General features: G+C 40.1%; 2 protein-coding genes across 2 annotated transcripts; one reads left to right on the forward strand and one right to left on the reverse strand.

The window, feature by feature from the left end:
* The first annotated feature begins 16,013 nt into the window (after positions 1 to 16,013).
* Positions 16,014 to 22,233, forward strand: oxtra (oxytocin receptor a). The gene is made up of 2 exons (XM_037448498.2): positions 16,014 to 17,407; positions 21,402 to 22,233. Exons 1-2 carry the CDS (start codon positions 16,480 to 16,482, stop codon positions 21,653 to 21,655), a joined length of 1,182 nt encoding a protein of 393 aa, XP_037304395.1. The 5' UTR covers positions 16,014 to 16,479; the 3' UTR covers positions 21,656 to 22,233.
* Positions 22,234 to 22,815: 582 nt separating this feature from the next.
* cav3 (caveolin 3) lies at positions 22,816 to 25,278 on the reverse strand. The gene is made up of 2 exons (XM_037489733.2): positions 24,965 to 25,278; positions 22,816 to 24,065 (listed from the first exon to the last, which is right to left on the reverse strand). Exons 1-2 carry the CDS (start codon positions 25,079 to 25,081, stop codon positions 23,724 to 23,726), a joined length of 459 nt encoding a protein of 152 aa, XP_037345630.1. The 5' UTR covers positions 25,082 to 25,278; the 3' UTR covers positions 22,816 to 23,723.
* Positions 25,279 to 26,220: the final 942 nt, after the last annotated feature.

The following is a 26,220-nucleotide window of genomic DNA, read 5'->3' on the forward strand; positions in this document are numbered from 1 at the left end:
GTCTCTGTGTGTGTGATAATGTTGAAGAGGATATGTATTGACCAGAGCAAGGTGAAACAATTTAAATCGCATCATTCGTGATGCCACTTAAACCCGGTTTTAACGTAGATTTGCTCGAATGCCCTGAACAACCATGGCAGCACTTTTTAACGGTCCAAACTGCCTGAGAAAAGATATAAAATGTTGATGTCATGGTGAGAAATCAGAAGTCAAAGTAGCTGACCTACAGCGGCATATACACCCTAAGGACCAAGTTATCTGTATAAATGACTCCACTGCCACCGACCACAGGTGGCATTAGGTGGAGCCTACAAGGGTAAAGTTGTGTTTTTGTCCCTAGTAAACAATTTCCAATGGTGAGTCATTTCTATTGATCCAGGGATTAGCCACAGGCAAGCTCACAGGGGCCCCACACTATAGGGGAATGGCTGTTCCATTTGTCCATAATACATCAAAAATGTTTTTTCAGGAAAAGCCAGCAGTACGCTGACCCGGAAAGAGAATTATTAGTGTCTGCTTCATTTTCAGTTGGTTGTTATAGTTTGTAATTACACAAAAAACAAGGAATTCATAATATTCTAGTGTATGTAGTTTATTTTTATATTTTCCATTTCAGATAACACGGATTAAGGGAAACCTTTAGGGACTTGTACCGTATCCAACCAAAAAAAATGTATTTAGTCATTTTAGTAGCACTTCTGGAAATATACCTTTGTGGGCACATAGTACATAAAGTAAAGTTTGGACACTTTATTGACTCTTACATATTCTTTCTGTAATTCATTCCAAATTGGTTTTGAACATATAGAACACATTTCTTTTGTTTAGGTGCTGTTGACTGTAAGACAACATGCTTTGCAAAACTCATCCAAACTAGTCAAAATCACATGGTACAATGGCGTTGTCCATATGCTGATCTGGCTAAAATGTTTATTACATTCATTTTTAGCTGTATTGGCCTCTATAAAGTTGTGGCCTTGTCCATAAAACCTCAGCAATGATATTGTTAATAGCTAAAATGTTAAGATAATAAATAGGAAGGATGACCTAAACGGCAAATAATAGGAGCCAATCTGTGAAATAAATGGAATTTTCCATTTAGAGATACTTTTTCAGGCTGCTGATTACATTACTGCTACTTTTTCTTTATAATTAGCTGTGATTGTTTACCTCCCTGCGATCAAAGAGGAAGACCCGTAGCAAATGAATGCAATCAGCCTCCTGTCTGATGAATCCTCAGCAGCACTGTGCTCAAAGACACAGAACAACAGCAAGATAAAGTTAAGATAACGTTTTGAAGTGTTGTAAGACAGTATTTTGCTATAATAGACCCGAGGAGGCTTGTGTGGGGGAGGGAATTGAATTGTTTACATTCCTGCTTATTTATTATATTTTTTGACATCTTATTATATTAAAAGGCCAATGTAGCACTGCTGCTGTGCTAATCCCAGCATCCTTCAGTACTTCCTAAAAATGTTTGAACCAATTGATATTCTGGACACTTTCCTGCTTAACGTGAGTCTTCCTACTTTACGTTTTTGCCATCTGTAAGTCTAATGAAATTCATTGAAAGGATGGAAATTTAGGAAAGACCTTAAAAGCACTGCGTAAAGTGTTTTTGCTTTTATTACGAATGTTCCGTGCCTCAGCCTGCTTGGTGTGTGTGTGTGTGTGTGCGTGTGTGTGTGCGCGTGTTAATTGGTCTTCCCACAGGTGTTCTGCTCAACCCATGGTGGTTGGGGGGAGGGGGGGGGGGGGAGACAGGAAAGCTGGTTGGGAGAGGAGAGCTGAGAGGTGGTTTTTGACATACATTTTTTAAAACCTTCACTTTGACACACCTTTTTGACACACATTGTGACCCATATACGTTGACACACACATTTAGATGCATACACATATACACACCTTGTTTGAGACATTTTGTGAGTGACATCCTTTTTGTTTTAAGAGCTGTTCAGGCTAGTCTTTGTGGGTACGTACCTCTGTTAACAGTGTGTGTATTTGGGTGTTGATTTGGTCTAAGTTACGTTGTTCTCTTATGTATTCTGTCCTTGGTTTAGTCGTTTGTACTGTTCATTTCTCTTGTTGTCCCGGGGAAAAAGGGACAGCACACGCTGAGTGTTTAGGTAGGTTTACATACTACCTGTAGATAACCTCTGTCTATATACCCTAGGTAAGACCTGGGCGGACCACCCCTTGTATTTATAGATAGATGAAGAGCTTACTTGATCATGTGTAGTCTAGATAGGTTAGGGGTCTTTTTCATTGGTTCATTTCTTTAATTTGGTTCCGCTCAACCCCTTTCTCCCCAGTTACCGTATTATAGGCTAAATAAAACGGCAGTGATTTGTGTTTGTCCTGCTTGTGCACGCACACATCTCCTCACCTCACCAACCTTGTGGCACGCTCACGTGTGACCGCGTGCTACGGTCTCCTCTCTTGTGGGGAGTGCGTGACAACATGTATGTAAGTATGAGCAATTTAATAGAGATACAGAAGTCCTGTTCAATCGCTAATTCTTTTGTCTGGAGCAGCAGTAGGCAAAATGTATGATTCAACACATCGCTGTTGAAAGGATGAAAAGACTGATAGACTTAACGACAGTACTTTATAGTAGGAAATCCATACCGCTTATTAACATGTTACCGCTTGTTAACATGTTTAATATCATGTTGAGAGACCTCAGCAGAAGAAGCAATGACATCGGGATCGTAAGAGGGAACAAAGATTTGAATCAAGGCTTTGTTTTTATCAGTAAGCTAAAAATACTAACAGTACTGATAGTTTTGAAACATGTAATTGTTCTTTCACTGTGTTATTTCTCTTGTTGTCTCATTATCTTACCGTCCAATGTTAAGCACAAACCGCCGTGTCAAATTCCTTGTATGTCTAACAAACTTTGGCAATAAAGGTTCCAGATTCCGGATTCCGGAATAAAGCTCCAGTAATAAATTGAATGTTAGAATTGATGAAACTCTATCAGCTTTCAGATTAGTGGTGTTGTTTTCCAAAGGGTCGTTTCCAACAGGGAGCTCTAGTGACATAACAGTCTTTTTTCAGGTCTTGTGTGGTAATACTGAGATGTGAAGAAAAGCCTTTGTGGGTCCAGAGATCGGTGATAAATCGGATAAATTAGTCGACCGATGGAAAGAATCTGGGGCCGTGGCTTTGGAGAGAAGAAGGCTCACCAAACCATCGCTACGCGCCTTCGTCCTTAACTTGAGGCTTAAGGTTTGAGACAACATTAATTGCTGCTTGCATAACACATTTCTGGACAGACTGTTGGTAGCTGAGGTGCATCCATATTTATCTTTGATCGCTTTAAACTGACCTTTAGGATCCTCTCAATGTTTCAGTTGTTTAATAGAAATCAGGCTACGAGTTTAGCAAGTAATATTTTAGTGCCCTCCACCTCTACTTTGAAATATGCGTAATATCTGGATAAATGGCATGCTGCAAATGTGGCCACTGCATTTCATCAACCTCTGTTCCGAGTTGTCCGAGTTCAACCACAGCTGCCAGTATTTCACCGTATATTGTTTTTAAAGTAAATTACCTTAAACAAATGTGAAATTCAGTTTAAAAAAATCCTGTAATGTCTGTCCTTTTACAGTGGAGTTCTGGTAACCACAACTGCCAGTATTTCACCGTATTTTCAACAGACCTTTTTTTTTTACAGTGTACAGTAGAGGGTGAAGCGTGAAATTGTTTACAAAGGAGGTGAACTACAGAACTTCCCCTCAGTGTCAAGAATAAATCACCCCTATTCAAGTTCTCTATCCGTGAGAACTGTGTCCTCACTGTCTTTATGGTATGTCAATATATGAAATCCGCACCGGACTTTGAACCTAATGACCCTGTAAATGCGTTTATTCGATATTAATATACAAACAAAAGATGTATTTGTGTTTTACACCAAATGACCAGGTTTAGCTGTAAGGATGCAGATGAGGGGCTTGATGTTTGTCAGGTACATTGTTTAAGTTCCTTATGCTCCCTATAGAACATACCACTTTATTACAATTAACCTCAGACTGCTGTAACATCTCCCGGAAAACGTCTCTAAACCTCTTCTTGTTCTATAATGGAATTATCTATAAAAGACTGAGGAATTAGACGATTTCATTTCTATGCCTTGCCGATCTCTATTTCAGAAACATTTCCGGGCTTTCATTTGACTTTCTCTCAGAAAACTATCGCTTCTTTGTTGTACATAAAAGTTGATTGTTTCCCTTTTTTCTCCTGCTCTCACATCCTGCCTGAGCCCGTTACGCAAAGGTTAAGTAGAAATAGAGGTGAGATGAAAATAAATATTGGCAAAACAGAAGGAAATTGAAAACACCAGACCGTCCATGCATTGCCTCCAGTGCTGAACAGCTTTTAAGTGAATTTTGTTGGATCGCTTTTGTCACTCAGTCCACTTACTGATTTGGCAACGTCTCTTTTGCCTCTTGGTTACCAGAGTGGACGATAACACAGTTACAAATACAAAAAAAGCATCCATTTATGTATAGGATGATCGATCATTCCATCGTGATAATGTAATCATTTTCCATATACATTCCTATTATTGTGGATCCTATGTTGCTGATAACCAGGGACACTGTGCTATTTTTGGTTCCCCCTCTCAAAGATAAATTCACAGTCTGCACAGTGTGAAGAGTCTTTCTTTGCCTCATGACTTTATCTCTGACATTTGTCGGGCATGGCGGATACTGCTGCTCATAATAACAACTCACTTATTTGTATTGATTCCAAACAAACGGTTGTTGCAGTAGTCAGACTTCTTCTGCATGTCTTCTCCTGACTATGAAGTATTGTTGTTAGAGCAGAAGAACGGCGGTGCCACTTTAAAATGAAAACATTTCATTCTGTGACTGCAGTGGTGACTCATCTATAAAATTGCCACAATGTTAGTAGAAATGAAAATGAACTGTTCCTTTAAATGTAAATATATGATATACAGGACGGCAGTGTGGCCTCACAGCGTGAAGGTTCCTCAGGAATCAGGAAACGTTTATTGCCATAATATGTTGGACATACATGGAAAATGTCTTGGCGGTGGTGCATGACAGAAGTACAATAATGACGACATAGTGCAGCAATAAGATAAAAATAAAATAAAGTATAATAAAATATATGCTATGGGTTAGTACGCTAAAGCTATGGGTTAGTAAGTTAGAGGAGATAAGATAAAATTAGAAATAAAAATAAAGATACAGTGCACCAGCTAAACAAAGTGACGAGTGACAAGTGAAAGTGACACAGTGAATGAATGCACATGGGAGTCAGAGTCAGTCAGGGGGGGCCCCGGGCTCTGTTGATGAGCCCGACTGCCGAAGGGAAGAAACTGTGTGGAGTCTACATGTTCTCCCTGTGTCTGCATGGCTCCTCTCCGGGGGCTCTGGTTCCTCCCACAGTCCAAAGAAGTGCTCCAGGGGGGGTTGGTGGCCCCAAAATTGCCTGTAGGTGTGTGGATGTGAGTGAATAGTTGTGTGTTTCTATGTCAGCTGCTATTGATGGTTCAGGGTGTACCCAATGCTTTTGTTTTCCTAACATACTCCCACAGTGTAATCCCTGTCCGTCACATTACTAGGATCAATACCTGGCATCCTGTGCACACCAAGGTTGTCCTTGTATTTCAAAGCACCCATGTCCTTCCAAAGGGTAACATTTTATTTTGCTTTCATCCCATTCGTTGGTACGCCACAAACCGATTGTGTTTGTCAGTGTTGCCATTCATCAGAGGCTCAGCGGGGTGTAGGAGAGCTCTGTCTTTTAACGGCTGTCAATAAAACTCTACAGCACATTGACATCCAAAAACATAAAGCGTGAATGCTTGTGAGAGTGCGTCAGCGATTGGACAAAAGCTGCTCTGGGTATTCACTGCACTCAACATCTTCACTCAGTTGATTTTATTACCTTGCCTTTTTAATGAATCTTTGGGTGTTTCCTCCTGACGTGTCCGTAAATGATCTCTGTCAGAGCGTGAAATAGAGAGAGAACATCACGGGTTTTGATTGAGCTGGATCGCATTACTTAGCGTTGCCAGGGGGATTGTATGTAGCATAATTCGATACGGGTGGAGGGGGGTGTGTGTGTGTATTCTGCGCAAATATGTTCAGAACATTGTACATGTAATCATTTTAACAGCTTGTTCCTTGGAGACGGCCCACTAATCATGTTGTCAAATGTGTTATCTGAAATAGGCTGGAGGAGAACTGCAGACAGGTGTCCTTTATGGTACGATGCTGCAATCACGTCCACATTGTGTCTGTGCTGTCCTCTGTGTCTCATCATGCTCGAGGACCCAGGAAGACACTTTTAAACATTTAATATCTTAGCTAGTGACAGATGCTTCAGATTGACAAATACCCTTTATATCACAACATTTTCCCTCGCGCTGCTGCTATAAACGGACTGCAACATTCTTCATATGGTGCTGAGTGTACATTTAGTGTGCCTGATGGATTTATTTCTGTGCCGCATCAGCTGCATTTTCATTTTTGCAGTGCATACATAATGGTTGTGGAATGCCGAGTTTACAATTTCCTTCTGCTAATGAAGCATCTCTTGCTATCAAACGTAAATGTAAAAAGGACACCCTCATTTATCCGAAGGGGAAATTCAGGTCTGCGATTGAGCCGCAATTGTTATTCCTTTACATTCCTAAACATGCATCAAACTCATTCAAAAGCAGGATGGTTTTATTGGTTTTGTGTTGAGAATGGCCATGCCATTAAAGGACACTGCATGAGAAACACGCTGTAGAAACGGTGAAATGCAGAATAACATTTACATTTAGTCATTTGTTATTTAGTTTCTCTGCTGCAACTGTGGGCTACTGTGAGACTGACCACCTGACCAGCAGCCTTCTAAAGCATTCATCTTGGTGCTTTATTATTCTGCTCTCTCTCTCAACTGAAAATTACCTTTCTGTCAATGAGGTTTTGTCACAGCTCTTTGATCATGTGATGTAGAGGAGAATATGTCTGAGACAAAAGATAATGTTGAGGAGGACCATGATTATGAGGCATCCTCCTCTGATGAGAATAATACCCTCATTGTTGACCCTCCTGTTGTCTCCCAACCCCCAGCAAACACTCTACCCTCCAAACATGTAGTTATTTATGGTCCGTCTCCCCGCATGAACAACAGGGAGACTTAATGCTTCTTATGTCATCAGAATGCTTCCAGGTTCCGACAGATACGCTGTCAGCCAAGTCCATGACATATTTGAGCTCTTCGTATCACCATCCATGGAAAAGGATCGACTTGAGATGACAAATTAAGAGGGCAGGGGTGTGAACAGGGAGAGTTGAAAAGACTTGGATGTGACCGACCTGCAGGCTTACATTGGGTTGCTCTTTTTGGCGGGAATGTACAAGTCAAAAGGCGAAGCAGCAGCAAAGCCTTTAGGCTGCTGACACTGGAAATATATCATATATTATAATAATATATACATAATATATTATAAAAACGATCTCTTTTAAATGGTATGTCAATAAGTGACATTTTGTTCTGATCTGCACATTTCTCCATAGTCGCTTAACGGGTATTTCGGGATGTTTAAGGGGATGGGTGTCTTTTTTTTTTAATTCAATGCGCTATTTATGTAGTCAACAAACTAGCACAAAGTTCCAAATACATAAACCTGGGGGAAAAAATTATAATTATAATCATTTTCTGGGTGTTTAAATCGCTGGGGTCAAATTGACCCCAATGACCCCAATTCTTTGTAGGTGACAGGAGGGTTAAGTAATACAACGTCATCTGACTAAAATAAGCTATTTCAGTTGTCTGCTGTGTCTGTCTCTTCAAAATGACTGTGCCAGCGTCCTCATAGTGTGTTATGCTTTCAATTAGGCTCCATGGCAAACAGTTTATCTATCTATTCTATTTGATTGTTTTCAACTGAGTAGGCTGCATTTGGTTACCTTTCACTGGGTTCATCACATTTAATCCTGTAACCGCAATACTAATTTATTCACAGCCTTTTCTGCCCAAAGAACAGAGCTCGGAGTCATCGATCTGTTTCACAGATGCTGTCAGTTGGTTTTCAAATTGTTTGGCAAATGTTATATTTTGAAAAATAGAGGTCTAAAACCTGAGAATATTTTGTACTATTTGGGAGAGTTTCCTGATTGCAGAATGTGAGAAAAAAAAGAGAACGGTTGAGAATAATTCCATTTGCAGCAGGGAGAATATCCTGCTGTCTGCTCTCCATACTAGATCGTATCTAAACCTCGGTGGAACTGATGAGGACATCATTACCCTTGGCTGGATGTATTTCCCTTCCCAGGTGGAAATTCCTAAGTCAGCAAGTCAGCACATAAAAACAGCCAAGACCGTCAGATGACCTGACTTACCACAAGATTACTTTAGTTCCTTTCTACCCAGGTCACTGAGGTTATGTTATTAAACAGAGAAGATATACTCCACCTTTGGGGGATTAATGTTCGAGTCCTTTGTTGACTGTGTTTAGAAATGAGTCTTCCTCGTCTGTACTGTCTTAAAAAGAAATAAGGAGGAAGCAGTGCATCAATTGTTTTCTTCCTACATAAATATACTAAACAACCAACAGAAACCACCAATGTCACTTTTATTGTTTTTTATTGTTTTTCTTTCCCCATGGTTTAAATTTGGGTACAAATAAATTGATGAGGAGTTCAAGTTTTAAAGCAAGTCAAAATATGTTTAAATAATACTTTTACAGTGCACAAACTGGCTTTCAAGGGAAAGATAGAACCACAGACTATTATTCTCAATTCGAACATCACAGTCTGCTAACGTTTTCCAGATGATGTGTATCATTTGTATCTTATGCCCTATTGGGATCGTTCGTTTTCAACATATCTGAAGTTCGCATTTCAGAGACATCATTGCAGTTTACTGGAATTAATTATCACCAAATTTAATAATGTGTAATCTTATTTGACCCATAGTTCCATTTTTATTACCGTGACTTTATCTAAGTAACAAGTCACTAAACAGATAAAAGATCACAATGTTTTATAAAAATCATTAGAAGGAAATCTACTTTGTTGTTCCCCTCAGGCGTCTCCCCTGATCTATATCAATTAGTTAGTTTGTTAAAATTAGTACAGTCAGTCAAGAGATGTATAATCATTAGGGATGCAGCTGGGATCAGACAGCCTTTTGATGATACTTTACATGGACAAGACAGGAAATTATTGAACAAATCAAATCAAATCCGGTTGCTGCTGTGTGTTGCAAAAGAGGGAAAAATCCATCAGTCAGCATGAGAAAAAACAGCATAAACGCTTTGCAGGTTTACAAACTTGAATCAACATAGAGACCTGAATTTGAACCAGAGATGATTGGAGATCAACCACAGCCAAACTTGATATCTGAGATAATGTGATCAGCCAGTTCTTTTCTCTAGTCAAAACATTTTGTTTCAAGTCAGCTGCCGAACATTTCAACCATCTCTTTAGGCTGACCCTAGAAAGCGCAAAATGGCCCCACATTTTTAAAAGAGGGAAGAATGTCCATTTAAATGTGCAACAGCAAGCTGAGTAGTGGATTCAGCTCTGAGGTAGTTCTTAGTTAGCCAGAAGCAGAGGGGTCTGCTGCAGTGATTGTCCTCACTCAAGTAATGATGTAATGGATTTACATACAGTATATTAATTAAATAACTAATGCTAATGACCCAGGTTGACTTTTCTCTATTGCAGTTTGTTTTTTCTCATCTGCAATAGAAGGTAAAGGTAGGGATGGAATGATGTGAAAGTCCCAAAGGACCCTTTGTTAAATGGACTAACAGAAAACTCAACACTAATGAAGAGTGAGCGTAATCCTCAGTCTTCCTCTTAATGGGGTGATGGATCGACTGACTGATCAGCTAAATTTCACTAAGAGGATTATTTTTTGTTTCAACTAAATGGGATTATTGACCACTGCTCGTTTGTGTTAGGCAGGATCATGAGCAGAAGTTCACTTTCATGAATGTCACCTGCTGTCTAACGATAACTTTGTTATGGTCAGACTAACAGTGAAGCATGAAGTTGGAAACCTGAGAGAAGAGTGTGGGCGGTACTACACACTCTTTGTGAGACTTTTAAATAGCCATCAACAAAAATTGATTACATGTTTGAATCGTATTTAATTATCTGTTGTATTTAACAAGATTTGCAGGTTGATTTGTGAAAATTCTGTTTCTATTATACAGGTTACAGTAAAGTAACATTTACAAGACCATTTTAAATAATAATATATTTGAAAGAATACCAATTATCAAAGTGAAAGCTGTCATTGAGTGATGAAATCATTAAGAATAACCCAATTCTGCAGGTTTTCTCTTTGTCAGTATTTTCAGGTCAGTTTATAATCTAAATTGCTGATTAAGCAACTGCTGAATAGAGGGATACTAATATTAATACCACTAATTATAGTCGGACTACTATAAGTAACTGTGGAAGAGGTGATTTTTCTGAAAATTGTTTTTACGATTACAAATATTCATGTTTGCTTATGTTATAGTTTCTATTTTTGTCTGATTTATTATATTATGAACACTACCATAGATAACAGCAGTGATGTGTACAGGTAAATGTTTTAGGAAAAATGTTGATTTGTTCCTGAGCCTTTAGGCAGTGAAAGATGTGTCTTTCATATATGTGCTATTTCATTGTGGGTGTGTGAACTTTTCAGGCACGTACTCTGGAAATGACCAACTGTTGATGTTCCTTCTGCAGCTTTGCATGAATAGCGCATACTGGCATCACAAGCATGACTATAAATCACAGATCCATTAAGTGAAGTATTTATATGTATATTAGAGATAGAACCTTCAATGGGTTCAAGATTTGACTTGAACCCATTGAAGATTGTGATTCAGCTGTCACTATTGAATCTCAATAAATCACATCCTCAGTTTACTATTTTTCATCAATTAATAGAAATGAGATAAATCAGAACTGTCCATTTTCATCTAGAAATGGATGTAAAGAATCGGACTACATCAATTTATAATATACAGTTTATATATTTCCAATACGAGTGTCTGTCAAGTAACATTACACACTAAAACTCTAAGACAGTGCACTTTTTGAATGCTTGTGGTGTTTTACACAGTATTATAATACTTTACGTTTCATAACTGAGCTGCAATAAAACAAGATAACATAAATTAGGGAATTAAATATTTTGTTCCTTTCACAGAGACAGGGTCGAGGCCCTGAGCCAAAAGGGAACACAGTTTCCAAAATCCTGATCATATCTGGGATATATGAGGGTCAAGAAATTTCCATGTCCTTTAGATGTAAGAATCCAAAGGGAAGCGGGTGCCTAAAGTTGCCTAAACCACAGCGTAATTATTTCAAAAGTTTTTATTGATGTGCCAGTGCAATGTGTACCCACAGTAATACATTTCAGATTTACAATTGTTGGACCGAGAACAGCAGATCCAACACTTCACTTAGAAATGCTCAAGCACATTCTCAAAAGATGAGCTGGGTTTTACTGACAGAAGCTTTCTAAGTGGTTTTAAAATCACTGTGACATTGTGCCTGGTGGCAAAATTCATCTGACATGAATTACTTTTGAAATGAGATCCACAGGCGTACAGCTGGATGGATGTTTGAGTCAAGGGGCACTTTTTCAGGTGCATGTAATAGTACCGTAAACCTAAAACCCCCGGAGCGATAACCCATGGCAACCCACACACACACACACACCCAGAGAGACATGACAAACAGTCCGATGGCCAGCAGCTAACAAGTGTGTTTGGAGTTAATGGTCCGAGAGCAGGCGAGCTCACATTGTCCTCCCTCACACACAGCTCTGTGCCAGGTCTGTTGTTTTCATAAAATTCAAAGTCCAATCAGTGTCCCTTGTCATTCTGAGTCTGGGGTAGAATAATACATCTTTAAATTGGTAAGCATATATATATATATATATATATCAACTATTTTTCAAGTCCTGCACACAACGGTTCAAGTAGCTTGTGTGTAAATCAAAAGATGTTCTCATCACATATCAATACTTTTTTCTGCCATATGAATCCACTATGGGTAAATCCTGTTGAATACAAATAAATGTCTTGGTTGCACAAACATGTTGCAAATGGCCAGATCTTTTTTTGACAGAATATGTGATACAACAGTATAGCAAATAAGTATTCTGTGGCCGGAAAAGCGCTGCGGGCAAATCTATATGTTGTATGTCTATTGGGGGAAAGGTTTGCCCACTGTTGGGTGTTTGTTTATCAGCCATGTTGTGCTGGTTTTCTATACTTTAACATATTTAAAGCCTACATAGACTATGCAAGTGAGGGTTACCCCTGTGCGACGAACCTGAGCTCCTGCACAGAGCTGCTGCAGACATCCGCATTGATTAAATAAAGAGCGTTCCTGCTCTGTGAAACATGAAAGTGAAAAACAAGGCAGGCACATGTGCAGTCCGGATGGTAGATTAGCCAATTTTGGGCTGCATATAGTCAATCAAACGTTACAACAGTGGTGGTAGCACATCTGGTGGAGGCCTGCACACTACTGGGGGGCAATTTTCTAGATTTCACCTCTTTTCACAAATGGTGAGAATGAACTTTTAAGAAAATGATCATGGCAGAATCTCTTTCAACAGGTAAAAAGAAGATAAGACACCAAACCTTTATTTATCTTTTCTTAAATATCAAAGAGTATTAGTAATCTAGACCAACGACACAAGTTTTTTTTTTCTCATTCGCCTCACAAGAATGACCGTGTATTGTTTTCTAATTCAATATTTTCAGCTCAATCTTCTGCTCAAAGATGTTTCACATCGCTGTCCAGTGCTCATTTCGGTTGCTTAGCAAGTGCTAGCTGCTCCAGCGCTCGGTCTACATGCAGTAAAACCTACGAGCACCTCAGTGTGTGTTTACTGATGGCGGGGCAGGTGCATTTGTGAGATCAGATTGCTTTAGGGACGTGAGTCTGACTCTTCTTGCTCTAATCACCCATAACAGAGCTCAATGCCCCATTAAGTTTCTGTCTGTTCACTGCTTTTACACGGATGTCCGTTACAAATGACACGTAATGTAATGTCCTCGGCTGTTGTGCATCTCAACTATTCAACAAACTGCTGCCTCTTCAGTATCAGTTTCTTTCCCAATTTAAGAGCAAAGACGCCAGATATTAATTATTGGTAGAAACACTGTCTTAAACAATGTGCGTTCAGTTCCTCAGACATTAAAGGGCAAGTTGAGGGATATTATTGTGCATGTTCAAGACCCACTGTTACTTCCTGCAAATGCCATTTAGAGTGGGCAAACTCACTTATGAACATGTTTTCCAGATGTACCACAGGAAGCCTTATCCTGTTATTGTTTTGGAAGCAGATCTTAGCCCAAACAGAATCTCAGGAAGCTCCTGAAATGAAGACCTCTCCTTTAGAAATGAGCTCCACCTGAAGAACACTTCATGCAATATTGTTAAACATGTTTGAAAGTTACATCTCCGTACTTGAGTGAGATATGTCTCGAGCTGGTGTGATTTATGACATGATTTTTCTTGTTTACATTTGGTTCAATCTTACAAGCCTGTGAAACATGTGGCTATTATCTCTGAAACCTGCAGTGCCCATACCTCTTGGAGGTGGCTCAACGTGGTGTTTTAAGTGACGCTAGCATGCAGAATATATCATGCACCATGAATCAGAAGCGACAGCACCCCTCTGCACCTCAACTTTCTACATGCGCCTCATGACATAAGATCACCTATAGAGGCCAAATGGTATGCTGAGAACCTTGTGCACTGGGTGAATACATAAGCATCAGGGGGAAAAAGAATTAGTGAAGCTCCTTTGTACCTTACTTCATCAGGGGCTTGGGCCCAAACCATGTCTCTAATTAGATCTGTCAACTCAAAGCCCAATATCTGTGGGAATGTCGGGAGAGAGAGAGACTAGATGGGCGGCACAGGCTTACATAATATTATTTTATTGTTCTAATAATGGTCGTGATCACCAGTAAAGCACAGCAAAGTAATCCGTGTTGAAAAGAAGCATTTTGCTATTGTTGAACAATAGCAAATTGAAGAACACTTTGAAAAAAGATTGACTTTTATATATACCTTTAAAGCTTTATTTTAATAATAGTTATACAAAGGAAGTCATGATACATGAAAATGTATCACCACAATAATAGAGTAATTAAATATATTCGTGAGATGTGAGTCATATCAAATTATCCATCTTCTGTTCATCACTGAACTGGGCCTGACATTACATAAATCCCTTTCAGGATTTTTGTAGATTTTCTCAGGCAATGTGATTATTGTTGGAAAAACCTGGAGTGTCCTAAAATCTTTCCGTCTATAATCTTCCTTAATTTCATTCTATTTCCATGTTGGTTTACTCTTACACAAAGCACTGAGATTTCTCTCAGCCTTGTCATCTTAATTTGTTCTCATCATCTTAAAAATAGGCTCTCTTCCATACTTACAGATGTAGAATGAAGGAAATTGTCAAATTATGTACTAGATTCATTTTAAATACAGTTATATTTTCTTCATTGAAGAACAAAATGAATAACATACCCAGGCTTTTATCTACAGCAAATTCCCTTCCTCCGTTATTCCGTCCTTACTGTAGGTTTTTCCCAGTGACTCCCCACCTGAGTGCCTGGTAAACATGACGTGGTCGCCTTATCATTTTGGACTTGTAGCAGCGATGTAGCAGCACCCCGTCGATTCAAAGATACTTAAGGCTGCAAAGTAAACATTGCACATGTTGCATGCTCCAAAGTCAGACTGTACAGTATTTCTCAGCTAAGGAATCTCAAGGGACCTTCCCAACTTGTTATGACATTTAGTCCAGAACTGCAAACTTTGGGGGATCAAGTACCTGAAACAGGACACGGTTCTAACAAGAAACATCTTGCACATGTGTACATCTCCTATCATACACTTACTACACACTAGCTTAGAAAGTCAAAACTCCTGACACATAGATGACTTGACTTCAGTCTCACCCTGTAATCAAACTGTCCCAGAGAACCTTCTCCGACAAAGCCCCCCAAAGCTTGACTTGACAGCACTGACTGTCTCTTTTCTTCATTTGGTCATAAACCATGGAATTCTTCCCCATCTACAACTTCCCTAAAATGGACTTATCAATCCATACATTATTGTACACTGGACAATAGCAATATTCTAGCTCAATTAAACTTTCCAATTGTCAATGCTGACTTTGTTTCGTTGATGAGATTGCATTTGTTATTTTGTTGTTGTTGTTTTCATACTGCAGATTTATTTCTGACATGCTGGGAAATCTTATTCGGATCCCCCAAAATTATAGGAAGTCACTAAACGTTTTTAATCCAAATTCACAATTAATATCTCTAGATTTAATGCGTCACGCTCTTATTTTTTCCTCGTCGGTTTAATTTCGAGTCAGCGCTAATCCTCATGGTCCTCATGTCACTGCTCTTAAATTTCAGTAAATCTGCAATTTTTCTGAAACCCAAACACTATAAGTTGTTTTTTCCACAAAAAGTATGACGGTAACAGTTAATAATTGTCACTTTCGTGAGACCTGAACATTTGTGCAGAGCTTCCTTCAGCGTCTGTGCCTCTCCTGAAGCACATTAGCAAGTTCAAGTTCATAAAGCACTTCCCTCACAACATATTTGAATAATTCCCCTGTAACCTTAAATATTTTAGCTCTTAGCTCTGCGTGTGTTTATTAAGTAGCTGTTTATTTATCGAACACTAGGCGTGTGTGTGTGTGTGTGTGTGTGTGTGTGTGTGTGTGTGTGTGTGTGTGTGTGTGTGTGTGTGTGTGTGTGTGTGTGTGTGTGTGTGTGTGTGTGTGTTATTGATCTGACGCGGGTTGGGGCTCTGAGCAGCAGAGCGTGACTGGATGGCCACTAATAAATGGCTCACATTGCTCCCTAGTGGCGGTCAAAGGTACAACTGTTTCCTGTTCCCATTGAACTGGGGACAATAGAGCAGGGGCTGCCACAGGACTGCTCATTCCTTATTTCACCAAAGATTATGTTGGAGCTTTCATTTTCTGCTACTCTTTTTCTCTTAAAAATTTACATTTTCTGGGTGTTTTTATTTTATTTTTACAGACATTTTGTTCTCGACTATAACACCGCTAATGTTTTTATTTTTTTTTGAAGATTTTTTTTATTTTTTTATTTTAAGAGTGAGGTGTTCTCGTTGATCTTAGATCCCAGTTGTACTATTTCGAAGGTCCACATCATAGATTTCTGCTGCTTAACTTGACTTTTTATTGGTGCCCGTATTTTGTCATATTTAGTGGAAATATTTTCAAGCGTCTTCAGTTTTTGGAAAGCATGAAGGATTGGTGTTCAACGCATCTTTTTGTATGTTCTGAACCACGTCATGCCTCACACTTCGTCTAGACACCTTTGAAGACACAAGGAAGACTTTAACTCCTGAGACTGTGACCGTTTCAGCATTTGCATGACCGCACATCCCTGACGCATCTGCAGAGAACAAGACTGCGGCAATGGAGAGCAGTTCAAACGAAAGTGACTTTTGGCAATTTAACGAATCCTGGAAGAACGCAAGTGTCATTAACGGCACCGGTTGGTCGAATCAGACCAACCCTCTCAAGCGGAATGAAGAAGTGGCGATGGTGGAGGTATCTGTTTTGGCACTGGTGCTGTTACTGGCGCTGACGGGGAACCTGTGCGTCCTGCTGGCCATCCACACCACAACGCAGAGCCAGTCTCGCATGTATTACTTCATGAAGCACCTGAGCATCGCCGATCTAGTTGTGGCGATATTCCAAGTTCTCCCTCAGCTTATCTGGGACATTACATTTCGGTTCTATGGACCAGACATGTTGTGCAGGTTGGTGAAATACCTACAGGTCGTCGGAATGTTTGCCTCCACTTACATGTTAGTTTTGATGTCTGTGGACAGGTGTCTGGCCATTTGTCAGCCTCTTCGTTCTTTGCACAGGAGAAAAGACCGTTTCTATGTCATATGTTCGTGGGTCCTGAGCCTGCTGTTCAGCATTCCGCAGATGTTCATTTTCTCCCTGGTCGAGGTGGGCTCGGCCGGATCAGGAGTGTACGACTGCTGGGGCGACTTCGTGAAGCCTTGGGGGGCCAAAGCTTACATCACATGGATGAGTCTCACTATATATATCATTCCAGTGGTGATACTAAGCATTTGCTACGGGCTGATAAGCTTCAAAATATGGCAAAACTTTAAACTGAAAACTAGGCGTGAGCAGTGTATTAGTCTGACGCCCAAAACCTCCAAATGCAACACACTGACTCGCGTGAGCAGCGTCAAGCTCATCTCCAAGGCGAAGATCACCACGGTGAAAATGACTTTTGTGATAGTCGTGGCTTATATCGTCTGTTGGACCCCTTTTTTCTCTGTTCAGATGTGGACTGCGTGGGATTCGGCAGCACCCCGTGAGGGTAGGTTACATTTAAAAGTTATATATATATTAAACTGAGTGCGCGCCAATGCTGCGTAAATATAATGATAGTTTGGCTTTGAAACACTTCGAAAACACTCACACGTTTTCCGTTATTTTGACAATGTCGCCCGGTGGAAATCAATGGTGTTTTGGTGCCGCGTGACTCCTGCCCAACGGTGCTCTTTTACGCAGGAGGATGCATCGCTTGTCTATCAAGTTGAAGTAAATTCAGACAAATAAAACGCCAGTTTAAGATGGATTCATTCTTTTTTTTTTCTCAATGGGGGGGGGGGGGGGGGGGGTACATGTAATGCAGACAGGGTGGAGGACACACTAGTGAAGGAGCTCCAGCCGATCGGTGACTGTTCAAATCCTAAGTGCTTGCACTCACGTCCGTGTATGTAACATTTCAATTTATATCAATTTAGTAGCAAAATATACGTTTAAATACCAATTGGTCTTACACCAAAAGGCGAGTGATATATTAATCTGATGTTTGCTGAATATAAAGCAATATTTGTTTTTTCTAATATTCAAATACTAATAAAGTAATAAAGCCTTTAAAGGGTGAGACCTGTACATAGAATTTCCCTCTGACCTCACGCTGCATAGACCGAATGACGGCTAATCATTGATCAAATTAGTGTGCACCAACACGTGCCAAGCAGCTTTTATTTGTGCCTGTGGGGCACGTTGAAGTGCGTCGTTGACATTTAACCACAACAGGCCACTAAGCAGCCATCTTATTTATGTGGTTCTTACATCCATTAATCCGCTTGGCAATGGTCACACCCATAACAACAGAATGTTTTATATTCCAGAAAGACTCCTTTGTACTGCGCGTATGTTTTCCTTCCATAATGGAAATACGTACACTTCAAGAAATAGCATTGTGGAAAGTAAAGATATGTGTATATTATAGGGGCTTTAATAATTAGACTTCATGATGTAAAAGCATTTGGGAATTGAAAAAGTGAAAAGTAACCTGGACACGTTGGAGTTAAAAATTTGCTCAATACACTTAGCTGTCATCCCATTGTTCAACACTAAGGAGGTATATTTAGCCCTGATACTGCACCTCTCAGTTATATTGAAAGTTACAGTTGCCAGAAAAAGACCAACAAAAGGGCTCCAAACTGTGTGTGCCGTTCCTGTTGCACAGCATTTCTCAGTGCAGGGGAAGGCTGATGGCCACTTGAACAGTGCTCACAAAGGCCAGAAATGGCAGTGAAATGTGACAGTGTTTGTGTAGCAGTGATGTATGGATGCTGGAGTATCACCTGTGTGTGCAGATAATAGCCCAAACCCAATCACCACCCTTACGGACGCACAGAATTTGAGGCACGTTCCCGCTGACTCCATTAGGTTATCTCGCACTGACAAACCGCTCTCTGGCAGACATTTTGAGCCTTTATGAAGTCTGCATCTAATGCTGACTTACTGAAAGGGTTCATAAAGGCTATTTTTTGAGCCACGTGAGCCAAGATCACACAGGTCCTGCAGAAAGGCTTTCTACGTGAGTGTTTATGATTTTATTGTTGTTAGTACATTTTTTCAATTTGGAAGAGACGTCAAATCAGGCTCTGTACCTTTAAAACAGTCTCTCTGGTAGTGGAAAGATTAGCAACTATTAAGGAATATGAAGCTCAGGGTTGGTATTCATTTAATGGGAAATCACAACTTTCACCATTGAACAAATTGACGTTCCAAAAAGTTTAAAGGTTAAAAATTGCTGTCTGCCTTTCAAGGGCCACACAAGTACAGCATGCATACCCCCACACTTTCTCCACCTTCGTCCACCAGCAAGGCTCGTAGTCTTCCTCAGTAACCTGGTGCAAACTTAGTTTAGCTTGAAATTAAAAAAAAAGAAAATAATGAACCAATTAGTTTATTTTTTTGATGCATAAACAAATCACCAAATTACATTACATGTCATTTATCTGACGCTTTGATCCAAAGGAACATACAATAAGTGCATTTCAGCCAGAGAGATACAAACTCAGAAGAACAAGAAACAAGAAAGTGCATCATCAAATAAGCTGATTTACAACTTGTTATAGATAAGAGCCATTATAAGTACAATTTAAGGGCTACAATTTGCTCGCTTCATGCCTCGAAGTTCCTCCAAAACCGGGATTTACTTTAACAGACGCTGTAGCATTCACTTTTTAGGACGCCATCCGCTTTATGACTTTGGGGACATCTGGGTTTTCATCTTGAAGAGCCAGACAAATTTCATTATGTAAAGGACAGAAACATTTTAAGGTCAAACCCTGACTCAGATTCTAACAAAAGTTCCAGAAAAAGCTGGTGAACACAAAGGTCTCCCTTGCTGAGCATCGTAAAGTTGGATGCCCACTCACAATGTGTCACTGATTGCACCACTTGACATATACACTAAGTCCAGCGCTCAATCTCTCAAGTGTTACTTTTCAGTCTACATAAGTTCTTTACACAGAGGGTCAGAAGCAAGGCGTTGACATAAAGCCCTCTCAAGAATATTTCACTCATGAATGAAATTTCATGGAAAAAATGAAAGTGAGTTTATTGCAATGTTTGTTTATCTTCAGGTACCAAGACTGTCACACAGATGTACCACTCATGGGGATGATCATTCAGATGATGCCTTTGCATTGGCCGTGTGATGCTCGATTCCAAAGTCAGCATGAGCTAATTCGATAAGGACAATTGCTTGATACTTCCTGTTATTCAAATTACATCCAGGCTCTGCTCCCATCTGCCCTGATAAGATTGCTTGATAAACAGCATTTTGTCTTTTGCAGCGTCTCCAAAGAAGTGTATTCATCTATCTTTTGTCAGCATCATTGTAGTCTTCCTAGAGCAGGTTAATGCATGGCTTATATGTATGTTGTGTAATATCAGCCAATAGATTAACATGTTTCTATTGCTGGCTTTTTATTATTTGGGTTAAAGATTTATTTTCTGCCATTTTCATTTGTATACATTTGACGGATTGAAGCAAAAACTGCTTTCCCAGAGGTAGATGTTAAAGCTTATGCCACTGCAGTAAAAGGGTGATCGAAAAAAACGGCACTTATTTGAACTCACCCTCAAAAGAATCAAACCGTTAATGGCTGACGAATGAGCAATTAGAGACAAGCGACTCGTGGTCATGAGAGACAAAGTGAGAATAGCAGGAGGACAGAACGATTACCGCTCAGTACGATAAAGGTTAAATACAAGATTCAAGCAAATTACATGAATTGAAACCTAATTGGCCAAATGTCAATTGGGTAGTGTAGTTGTAGAACTCAAGTATCATCCATTGCGCCACGTTATGTGGCCTATATGTTACGATATGTGATGGCGAACCCAAATGCAGACAGACCAGAAAGTACGGGGGGCAACTTATTTATTTGCTAGGAAAACAGCTATGGGGAGAGTCAGGGAATCCAGGCAGGGAACGGCAGACCGACTGGGGAACCGGGATGGATGACTGCGAGGACACAAACACAGGGTCGCATAAAAACAATAAATCTATATCTCTGAAATAACTCTTCAACAGAGCCGCAAAGCACAGCCACTACCCGGTTAGTTGAATCTGGTGAAGAGTGGTCGACAAACCAGAGTAGATATACTGCAAAGTGATTTGTTGATTGAAGGCAGCTTGGTTGCCTGAGCAGGCGAGGCGAAGTCCAATCAGGGAGTCTGGATGAGCTCAGATTGGAGCCGTGACACTAGTAGGAACACTTTTGCATCTTCCATTCTGCAGCCATAACTTACATTAAATAGGTAATTGCCAAGTAAAAAACAGACTATATGAGTCCACAGCCATGCCAGCTGCTGTGTGAGGCTGGGGGCCTACTGCATGTTATCGTCACCGTGCTGATATTTAGCAGGTGATGTGTTGACCATCTTACGTCATACCACAGGTTGAGGAAAGGAGTCGGCGCTTTGAGTCAGTTGACTGTATCTTCTCAAAAAGCTGCAACTTTTCTAACTAACTTTCTTCTCTCGCCAATGTCCTGCAGCTCTGCCCTTCATCATCTCCATGCTGCTGGCAAGCCTCAACAGCTGCTGTAACCCCTGGATCTACATGTGCTTTGCTGGGCACCTGTTCCAGGATCTTAGGCAGAACTTTCTGTGCTGTTCTACTCGCTACCTCAAGTCATCCCAGTGCAGTTGCGAGCGTGACTTTGACTCCAGTCACAAGAGCAACTCCTCAACCTTTGTGATTAAAAGCACCAGCAGTCAGAGGAGCATCACACAGACTTCCACCACATAAGCACTCATCCTGCGTTCGCTTCTTTTTCTCAAGCTGCCCCGCCTGTCACCAATGTCGTTGGCCATAAAACATGCAGCAGTTCCTTCAGTTACCTCTTGCTCTGGAGCTCAATGTTCACACTCTGTAGGAAACTAAAACAAAGTTAATGATGTTTTTCTTCACAGTACCTTACACATATGTAATATACAGATATGTGAATGGAAAGATGTACAGAATATTATTAAGGATGTGATGTATTATGCTCAAAGGCATACAAGATAATAATGAACCAGGCTGGAAAATCATTGTTGTTTGAGATGTAAAGTACATATTTACATATTTGCAGAGAAATGTAAGATAAGAAAAATATCTCCAAGCACTTTCAACAGTGGCCAACTTTGTTACTGATTGAATTGTTGTCATCAGCAAAGCTTATAGATCCTGCTTGTCTGTGCTATGAGTATATGTATAATGTATATTATATTGTTCGCTTTCCTCGTTTGCTATTAATTGCATTCATGTAAACTTAGATGTTGTTAGATGTGGCAAGTCATTGGTATAATTAAAAAAGTTGAAAAATAAATAAAGAACAAAACCAGCACAAATTCCCAGACCAGCCTATTATTTCCAGCTAGCTGATCCTCATTAGAGCTCGTATTGCCTCCCAAAATCCATTGCAAGGTTGCTTGGAAAGTTCCAGAGGGACGCTTGTGTACAACAAATCAATAATGTCACTGAGACCCTCCAAAATTCTGGCAGCAGATTGGAACTTCCTGTTCGGCCTCAGCCCAAATAAGCAGTAGAGCGTTGAGATTTGAAGACTGTGCAGATCACTGGAGTGAACTAAAGTTACTCATATTTCAGAGATATCTCCCATTTCTTCAGACACTGTTATCAGGGATTTAGTTTGATCAAACTTGAATTTTGCATTTTACAAATACAGCAAATAAATGATCAACAATAATGAGGAGTGAAATCTATACCAAAGATTATCAGTCATGTGAATATGTATGGAAGGTAATTTATGAAGTACTGTATGACTGTAGTTAAACAAGTTTAATCAATCATTTACAGAAGGTTATTTTTTTGTATTTTCTTTGTACAGGTTCTATTTTGATCCTGCACATTAATTATCGTTGTCGTTTTCCTTAATTCTAATAGTTCAAACAGTTCACTGATCAGATCAATGCTTTATATGCTTATTGGCATTTCAACTTTATTTTTCTCCAATTTTTGGACAAATGAGTTGGCCAGACAGAAAAACATTGCAGCAATGAACAAAGGATGTGGTGACAATGAATCATGAATAATGGATCTCAGACATGAAATAGAAGCAAATGAAAGACACAACAGCAGCCTCTAGTGGGTTCCAGCTCCAAGGTCAACTCAAGTAAACCACAATGTCAGGTTAAGATGTTTGGTGACTCATGATTGATTGACAGAACACAGAACCAGTATATTTTATTATAGGGATGGTTTAATCAATTGTAAAGTGTCATTAGAATAGACATAAAGTGATCCCTCTTTAATAAACGGAAGTAAATGATCTGCGTGGTTGGTTGCAAACATGTTTCTTTCCTTTGCAAGTTTACACAAACTGTAGTCATGACAAATTGTAAAATAAATAATTTAACATTTCCAATTTATTTTTGTTAGCGCTTTTTAAATAAGGTTACATATGTGTAATATGAATGTCAAATCCAATTAAAATGCTAGAAACAGCACCATATAGCATCAATGGACACTTGTGTCAACAGATGCAGCAATGTAAGGGAGTTCCTTTTACTTCTTGTGATTGAGCAGCTATTGTCTTTGGTTTATGTGATACAAATAAACGAGCGCAGACCGCGCCTCGTCATGACAGGCGGTCCTCTTCTCCCTCCCAAAGGGTGCCAGAGCTGTCACAGAACCACGCTGACTGCTGCAGCTGTCACAGAGCCTCTGGTGGCACTGTGGGCATGCCAGGACAGAGCTTGAGGATGAGTGGGTGGAGAACAGCATGTTATAAAGGGTGTAGAAGTGAGCTCCTGGTGTACAAAAAGATACCGCACTCCATCCAATCATACTATAAACGCCGTTGTATGAGTTCTTAGACTTCTTTCCGCAGTGCAACACGCACACTGCTGAAGATCTTTCCGAAGGCTTCGAAGAAGGGATCACAGAAGGTCTGGATGCAGAGAGAGTAGATGCGGCCGATGCACTGTGATTCAATCAGACAGCTCTTGATGCAGGGAACCACAGCCCAGATGTGGCAGAAGGAGATGCATGCAAACAGGAAGCCCCAGAGCAGAGCAACAGGGATACCAAAGACAGCAGATAAGATGCGATAGCACCAGTACTTGGAGACAGTGAAGGTGGTGTAGCTGAGCTTCCACACCCCATCCAGGCTGTGTGTACCGTCAGGCTCTGCAATGACATCCTCAAAGTCCACCTATAGGACATTTAAGAGAGACGTTGATTACTATACATCCCTGAGTGCACACAGTGCTTTTATCCATCTCCCTCCACCAGACCTCCGTCGGCTCTAATAGGCGCTGTAATAAGCACATGCCAATGTACAAAGAACAAGCTTGTGAAAGCCACAGATTTTATTTTAGAAATGATGCAAAGAAACCAAATTGCTTTGAATGCTGGATCTAAAGCATTCTAAAAGCTATATTCTAACACATATCTTAATAACCAAATTGGTCAAGTCTGTTTCTTTGGGAAATCACATGAAATTGTAAGCTGAGATTCAGCTATAAAAGGACATCGTAACAGGAACACTTTACACCTAAAAGCCTTTCTTTTCTCCTCAAGATTCAACCTCTTTCAGGGGCAGGAGGATTGCTGTAGTCAAATTCAGCAAAATAATCAGTGTCATTTAGATGGCCCTCCTAAAGATGAGGTGACTAATTTAAAAGGACTAAACCACCACTCAATGTAACTCCTGCACCAGAGAATGTTGCATTAGGTCAAAAAACCTTACATCTTGACTGCTGACTGTTTACTTTGTGTTCAAATATTTAAAATTACCCTATCCAGTAAAACTAAATGTGATATAAATGTATATTTGGTCCTGTCCTTGAAAAAAATATTTTGTAACATTAACATGGCAACAATCACAGGATTAACAGTTGGACCTAAATAAATCTCAGAGTCACAGCGTATCACTTTCACACACTTCTAGCCCATTCCCAAAATAAACGTTGAGTTCTACACAAGCCACAGGAATAGCTCTTGGTCTATTAAAGGATTTGCCGGACAATATGATAACCTGTAAAACCATTATTTATTTTCTGGTTTAATGTCAATCTGTCAAAAAGGGTGGTAACTCCGTGCTGCACAAACCTTCACAACATCCTCATTGATCTGCTTGGGATCTCTGTTGATTAGATCAATCTCTTTGGTGTGGCTGTCCTTCACAATCTTTTGCTCGTTGGTGTTGAACTGGTACTGATCCGCCATGGTGGGGTTGCAGGTCCTCCACAGACTGAAGACGGTGAGAGAAAACCTTCTGGCTCAAACTGCAGAGAGCCGCGTCGGTTCAGTCCTGAACCCCTGTATTGCCCCTGTGACGCTCCCTCTTGCGTGCCAGTGGACAGCTGCTGGAGGCGTCCTGGTAAAAATGGAGGCCTAACCCCCACACTTCACACGCTTAAGCACCCATACACACACACACACAGAGAGTGGGCATACACACAAAGTGATACACACGTACAGAAAAGGCATGCCTTAAAGGAGAACCCAGGGTTGTGTCACATTTCACACAGAGTTGTTGGGTGAACTGGGCAGGGTTTACACATTGGCACAAACTTCCAACACAGAGCGAGACAGCAAGCACAGCTGCATCCTCCCAGTCATGGTTGTAGCTGGAAAAACTGATTTTTCATTCTAAAAGTAAAGTTGTTTTCAAAAGAATTTGATGTTGCCCGTTTAAAAACCTTTACTGTAGCTCTTTCTGCGCTGTAGCCCTACAGTTGACACACAGAATTACAGCCCTGCACTGATAAATGTAATGAGAGTTTGGTGTTATTTCTTTACATATGTTTTTTTATTTGAGCACATGCCATTTTGTAGTTTGATTTGCAGGGAGAGATTGTTTGCAATGTTTCAAAGCAGATGAAATGCCCAAAACATTTTTGTTTTTGATGGTGGAGCGGAAAATGGCTATTATATTTATTATATTTGAATCAACCCACTATTTCACAATCATTACAATAATGCAGTGCAATATTTCACAGTGTTAATGGTGTGCATTGGCAAGTTCCTCTACGGGGGGGCTGAGTGTAAGGAATCAGGACTGAGTAATAACGCAATAACATGCCTCTTTCCAGGTTCGGGGTCTTTACTGGCAAAAGTCAAAACCAAAAATAGAGCACAGGCACAAGCGGACTTAACACGCTGGAGAGGGAGAAAGAAAAAGGCCTGGCAATAAAAAAACAGAAGACCAAAAACAAACACTAGGAACACTGGCTCGAAACATGCAACTTGGAGTAGGACGGTTGTGGCTTAAATACAGATGTGGTGATGGTAAACTAAATTCAGCTATAAGGGGGGAAAGGGCAGCAAATTAAACAAAGAAAGGAAGTGATTAAAAAAATAAA

This window comes from Pungitius pungitius, chromosome 8 (genome assembly GCF_949316345.1).
Source record: "Pungitius pungitius chromosome 8, fPunPun2.1, whole genome shotgun sequence".
Lineage (NCBI taxonomy): Eukaryota > Metazoa > Chordata > Actinopteri > Perciformes > Gasterosteidae > Pungitius > Pungitius pungitius.